General features: G+C 40.7%; 1 protein-coding gene across 1 annotated transcript in view; it reads left to right on the forward strand.

Moving 5' to 3' along the window:
* The window catches only part of LOC101856598, a gene marked incomplete in the record, with an annotated part of 52946 nt that overhangs the window by 32142 nt on the left and 14556 nt on the right, over positions 1-6248 (forward strand). The window contains 5 exon segments of the mRNA XM_005105443.3: positions 182-336; positions 1529-1640; positions 3099-3278; positions 3677-3874; positions 5970-6124. Of these exon segments, the coding sequence (XP_005105500.2) occupies positions 182-336; positions 1529-1640; positions 3099-3278; positions 3677-3874; positions 5970-6124 (800 nt within the window).

The raw sequence follows: 6248 nt of genomic DNA on the forward strand, positions 1-6248 counted from the left end.
ACACACACACACACACAAAGACACACACCCACACACATACACACACACATTGAGCATTTTTGTTTTAGAAAATGAAAATGCGCAGTATAAATGCTATTTATTATTATACAAACGTTCACAAACACTCATACATACATTTGTAATCATACTGCCTATCCATAGCTGAAATCTTCCATCCCAGGTGCTCAGTGGCGACCTCAATATTACTGACCCCGTCTCCGGCCAGAGGTTCGACCCACAACGTGTGACAGTGGCGGTGGGCGCACAATCCAGTCCTGTGACCATGGCAGTGCTGCCGGTACTGCGGGCTCTAGGCATTCCTCTCATTTCTTACAGGTCAGACAGTGCGTCGGCTGGACATGTGACCACTTTAAAAAAAAAAAAATAGAAATTGTTATTAGAATAAGAATAGGAATAATCAAGGTAATAAGGATCATCAATAAAGTAATCATAATAATCATGATAATGGTGATAATTAGCATTTATTGTATACTGCATACCTCCCCATCAGACAGCACTATGAGCTATACAACTAAATAGTACTACCCCAGCAGACCCAAGAACACCTAGAAACATTCTCAGCTTCCCGAGAAGCAAACAGTGAAAGCAGCTGATTAAGCGCTCGAACACTAATAAAATGACAAGCTAAACATTGTACACTATTATTTTCTACGTGCACAACTGTCAAGTAATTCTAAATTGTGATATCTCTTTGACTGTGATGCACATTGAATATTTTTTAGAAAACTGAAGTGCGCAACATAAATGTTTTCTGATATCATTATTATTACTTATCAAAATTACGATTACCTCATGATAGCCGACCATTATGTAGAAAGATAAGATAGAAAAAGAAGAGGGAAGTGTGAAAATGTGTAATAAGAACGCAGGAATAAGAACTGTGATCGTAATATTGTGAAATAGGATAAGATAAAAATCGGATAAGATGATGAAATAAGATAAAAGTTTGTTTGAGCAGTCAAATTTCACCATCCACCCTCAACCCCTACCCTAACCCAATGATAAAAACCAGAGAAATACGCAAAGAACGGTGGGCCAGCTGGGGCCACTCTCCAACCACCACCCGTCTATAACAGTCGGGACATCGGGAACTGCGCAAATTAATTGTGTAAAAAAAAGGCAATCTCGGGAAATGAATCATTAAAGGCATAAACATAATAAGCTGTCTGAGCTCGAGGGCAAGGAGTTTTGGGGAGTAAAAATATGTTGGGGAAACATAGTGTTCGCGAAAAATTGCTATCGTTCCTGGTTCCTCAAAATGAAATCCCACTAGGGGTACGGGGCTCGCTTACATTAGCCTATCTGTCTATATATCCACCCATCCATCCATCTATCCATTCACCCATCCATCCATCCATCTACCCATCCATCTACCCATCCATCCACCTATCCATCCATCCACCCATCCATCCATCCTTCCTTCCATCCATCCATCCATCCATCCATCCATCCATCCATCCATCCATCCACAAGGAAACGCCCAATTCGTCTTGACTGTTCTCCTCAGTTCAACAAACCCGGACCTAGACAACCGCAACACATACCCGTACTTCTCCCGTACTGTCAGCAGTGACGCCATTCAGTCCAAGGTTATCAAACTAATCCTTGAACAACTTAAGGTAAGTGTCCGTTTAACTCACTGAGGACCAGCGGACACATAAGTCTGATCAGCAGTAGACCAAAGGCACCATTGAGGCATATTATGTCGAACCGCCATACACAAATCAGAAACACAAATTTGCTTATTTCGTAGTATGCATTTTGTTATCTCGCTTTTTACGTTTCAAATTTAAGGGGGGGGGGGCGGTTTTAAATTGACGATTTTTCGTCAATTTATGGTATCTGGACTTCTTACGTATTATAATACTCCAATCATTTGTAAATCTGAAAAGTATTTACTCTTTGTGTTACAATCATCATCTTTCAGATGTTCTGACCTAGAACTTTGATTTAGCCTATTATGTAATGATGTTTTTCTCATCTACTGTTTTACTTTATTTTTATTCCAATGAAATTTCCAGGGTTTGTCATTCATATCATATCCTAACTTTATACTGGTGGAAAAATAAAATCGACGCTTTTATAAGTGAGTTACATGGAAGATTATGTAATCGAATTGAGAGGCATGAAGGGGTAGGTCAGTTATCCATCTCTAACTTTTGTCCTATTCAAGATATCCAAATCCCAACTGCTAAAATTTTGTATAGAGTATATCAATCAATGTACCAAATTTGAACATATTTGGTTTGTAAATAAAAAATCTTTTATACTTTTATGAAATCTGTATGTTTTCAATATGGCGGAAGTTACCATGGCAACCGTAGACTTAAACCAAAAAAAGTAAAGTTACATTTTACAAATTATGTTTTCCTGTTATACCTCCTTGCTATAAGGCTTTATCTAAATAGGCCATAGTTACCGAGAGAGGTTTATAAACCAGCCCCCCCCCCCTTAAGTAAACAAGATTGAAAGATCTGTACATAAATAACGAAGCTTTTGTATAGTGCCTCAACAGGGCGTCTTCAAGCTTTGTCGCATGACCAGTTAATGGCATCGTTTTGAGCTAGCGAGATGTCTTTTTGAGGACTAGAGGGATTGAAATGGATGGCAAGGGCGGGAGGTAGAAGCGTTTGGTAGCGTGAAATGTGCTGCCTGTCCCGGCCGACCACCAGCTAGATGTACAAAACTAAGCACCGCCCACAGCTGAAGAAACTGTAGTCAGCAGCGATGGTCCCCAACTTGTATTTTTTATATTGACTGTTTCATTTGTAAGCGATGTCTTGTTGCAGATAGCCTAATCTTTGTCTTTCGAGTTTCAAGGGTGAATGAATAACTGACTAATTGACTGACTGTATAGTATGAATGGAAGACAAATTCCCAGATTTGCTGAAAAGGGATAAAAAATGAATAAACGCCTTAATTCCCCGGAATTCCGTGTGACTTTATATGGAATCTTTTTTTGTTTACTCCGAACTGTTCTTTCATATGAATGCTTTTGAGCTGATATGCCACATTAAACCGCCACTCTGTGTTATGCCACTGTCTCCTCCATTTTTTTAAATTATTTTTTTTATAAGGTGACGTACGTTGGTGCCATGATTATTCAAAACTCTTACGGTCTTGGCCTCTTTGACCTATTCCGCAACATGGCAGAGGAGGAGCAAATTTGTGTGGACGACCCATTTGAAATGACGAAAGATACACCTATAGAAGAGATCCGTGCACAACTGGCTAAGTACAGAGACAAGAGGATACAGGTAAGGACTATAGATACTGTAATATTTTCCGTCCGTAGAGGGGCATGTAGAACTTTCCAGGGAAAATAGAGAACAAGTAGATCCATTATGGCATCAAAGCCATTAGCAGCTGGATATTTGTGAATTAAGGGATCTATTATTAGTTTGTATTTACTTTCAGTTTAACGAGTATTGCTTAATTAGTACGTAAGCTTGGTTCTTGAAAGAAGATATGTAGCTGATCATTAAACCGAAGTTGTTGTTTTTTTATCGTGAGCATTTAAAAGCGAGCCCGGCTTAACAAAATTTAAAGATAATTTTTTTTTAAAGATCTTAAAGCTAACCAAAGTTAATCAAACCGAATCAAGGACAAACAGAATCAAACAGAGCCAGATCCAAGCCAACCTGAATTTCTGCAGGTTGTCGTTGCCTTCGCTATGGACACGATTGCCAGTAAAATCCTTGAGGCTGTGACCCAAGATGACACATTTGTGTTTGTGGCCAGCGAGGCCTGGGGCCCCAACCCAAGCATTATCGAAGGCTTCCGCGGAGAAAGAGCACGTGGGTCCTTAGTGCTTGGTGTCTCCACTGCCTTGGAACTTAACTACGGCCTCAAGGTGAGCAAATTCATGTTCATGTATTTTTTCTGTGCCTTCTCAGTACACCTCCTTGTGCCCCCCCCCCCCCCCAGAGGTCGTTAGTCTTGTTGATGTCACAATACCCACTCCTAGCTAGCCGTTGATGAGTGTGATATTCTCTTTGGTTGACCGATCCCTCTGTGCCTAGGCTTTCTCAGTTCCAGACCATACATCCCGCACGACTGGCCTCGGCATTGGAGGCCGACAACGTTCCCGGAGGGTCAATGCTGAAAGCGGCGATAGAGTAGTGCGTTGGTGCGGGTGAAGGAGCATTTTCGCATTGTACTCACTAGACTGGCCTACAACGCAATGCATTTTTGTTGTAGAAGTTTTTTCGTGAGAGGTTATCTGCTCTTATAACGAAGGAAGATCACACCAGTGACAGAGTGTATCAATTTGTCAACATGAAAATGAATTAACTTCGCATTTTACCACAAAAAAGACCGTGGCACACTAGTGGGATAACTTTTGTTCTTCAACGGATACAAGAGACATCATTCTCATTCTACATGTTTTAACAAATATGAAAAAAAATTAATTTCACACACACACACACACACACACACACACACACACACACACACACACACACACACACACACACACACACACACACACACACACACACACGTACATATTATATATATATAATATATATATATTTATTTATATATATATATATATATATATATTATGTTAAGCATGTAACTGAACACAATCTCTTTTACCTCTGAAAAAGTGACTGTTTGCATAATTGGGATGACAGCTTTGCTTTTTTTTTCTTCGCCTGTCCTTCATTCCGCGAAACACTTTGCTCGGCATTGTTTGATAAATTGAAGCGAACTTGAAGGCATCTCTTTCTTTGAATACGTTCATTTCATCAATATCTACAGCTCTAGAAAAATCTGAACTTTTTGTAGTTGCTCTCTTTTTTTGGAGCTGGTGTGCCACAACATGACGGTGGTACTTCTGGAAATATTGATGGAGGCTCTGTGGGCACCATAAATCTTCCAGCACGTGCCAAATGTACATCAGGTGGGAAGTGCAGAGAGCAAACTCCCATATAATCCGTGACATCTTCTACGAATAATTTATTTGGGACACTTTTGGCCCACTGTGCTCTTTTTTCTGAATCTTTTAGAACTATATATTGTTATTTTGCCTTAGTCCCTTTTGGCTGGCATAACCACTTCTAGAGCCCCATACGCTACACTTTCTTCCCATGTTCAAATGTTGCTCACACGGTTCATTGCTCTGAAACTGAGACATATTATATTCCAGCTGAAAACTTTTTTACAGTTATAATAACATTCAAGATGAAAGAAAACTAGAATCTGGGCGGAGCACTAAAACACATAATACAAGCACAAATTTAATCCTTAGAATTGAGTATTGTAAAAATACCTCCAAACGAAAAGAACGTGTACATCCAACAGCACTGAATGAAACAATGATAAGAGGCTAGGAGATTAAACAGACAAGGCGCTACACACATGTATACACATTACACTTTAGGCACGCAAAAGTATAATGCAAGAATGTTCCATCACCTGTATACGTATTAGTATTAGAGCATCTGCCTATAGCCACTTTTCGCATTTAATCGCCGTTTTTCGCATTGAACCTCGATAAGATAAGGACTTGCTCAGAGGCGAGCTTATCAAGATAAGCGCGAAAAATATCCGGCCTCCAATGCCGAGGCTGTCGTGCGGGATATTTGGCCCGGAACTAAGAAAGCCTAGCTCTGTGCTCTTACATTTTGCCTGTGTGAGTGTATGTGTGTGTGTGTGTGAGTGTGTGTGTGTGTGTGTGTGTGTGCGTCTGTGTGTGTCTGTGTATGTGTGCGTGTGCGTGCGGGGTTGTTTATCTTTTAAATGTTGCTTCTTAATGTGTCCTGCGTAGCTTCTTTTCAGATGTGTGCTGGTGGTTGGAGGGTGCCACTAGTAGGCCCTACTTTCTATCTGTCTGTCTTGCTCCTTGCATGCACAAAGTAACCGTTATTGTGGTTTTCTTTACTCAGGGAATTTTTCCACCCCACTTCCAACTCTTCATCCTCTTACATGTGTTTCCACAGGACTACATGTCTCGCATCCACCCATTTCACACCGATTCTGATGTGTGGCTGAAGGAATTCTGGCAGGCCTACTTCAGATGTGACATGCCTGGAGGGTTTGACAATACGCACAACATAGTCTGTAAAGAGGAGGCGGCAGGTCAAAACTATTTCAGGTAATCAACTGGTCACTGCAGGGTCCCTTTTGATTCTGAAAAATACTGACTGTGGAGTTGAATTGTGTGTGTGTGTGTGTGCGTGCGTGCGTGCGTGCGTGCGTGCGTGCATGCGTGCGTGCAT

Source organism: Aplysia californica, unplaced genomic scaffold, assembly GCF_000002075.1.
Source record: "Aplysia californica isolate F4 #8 unplaced genomic scaffold, AplCal3.0 scaffold00471, whole genome shotgun sequence".
In the NCBI taxonomy this organism is placed as follows: domain Eukaryota; kingdom Metazoa; phylum Mollusca; class Gastropoda; order Aplysiida; family Aplysiidae; genus Aplysia; species Aplysia californica.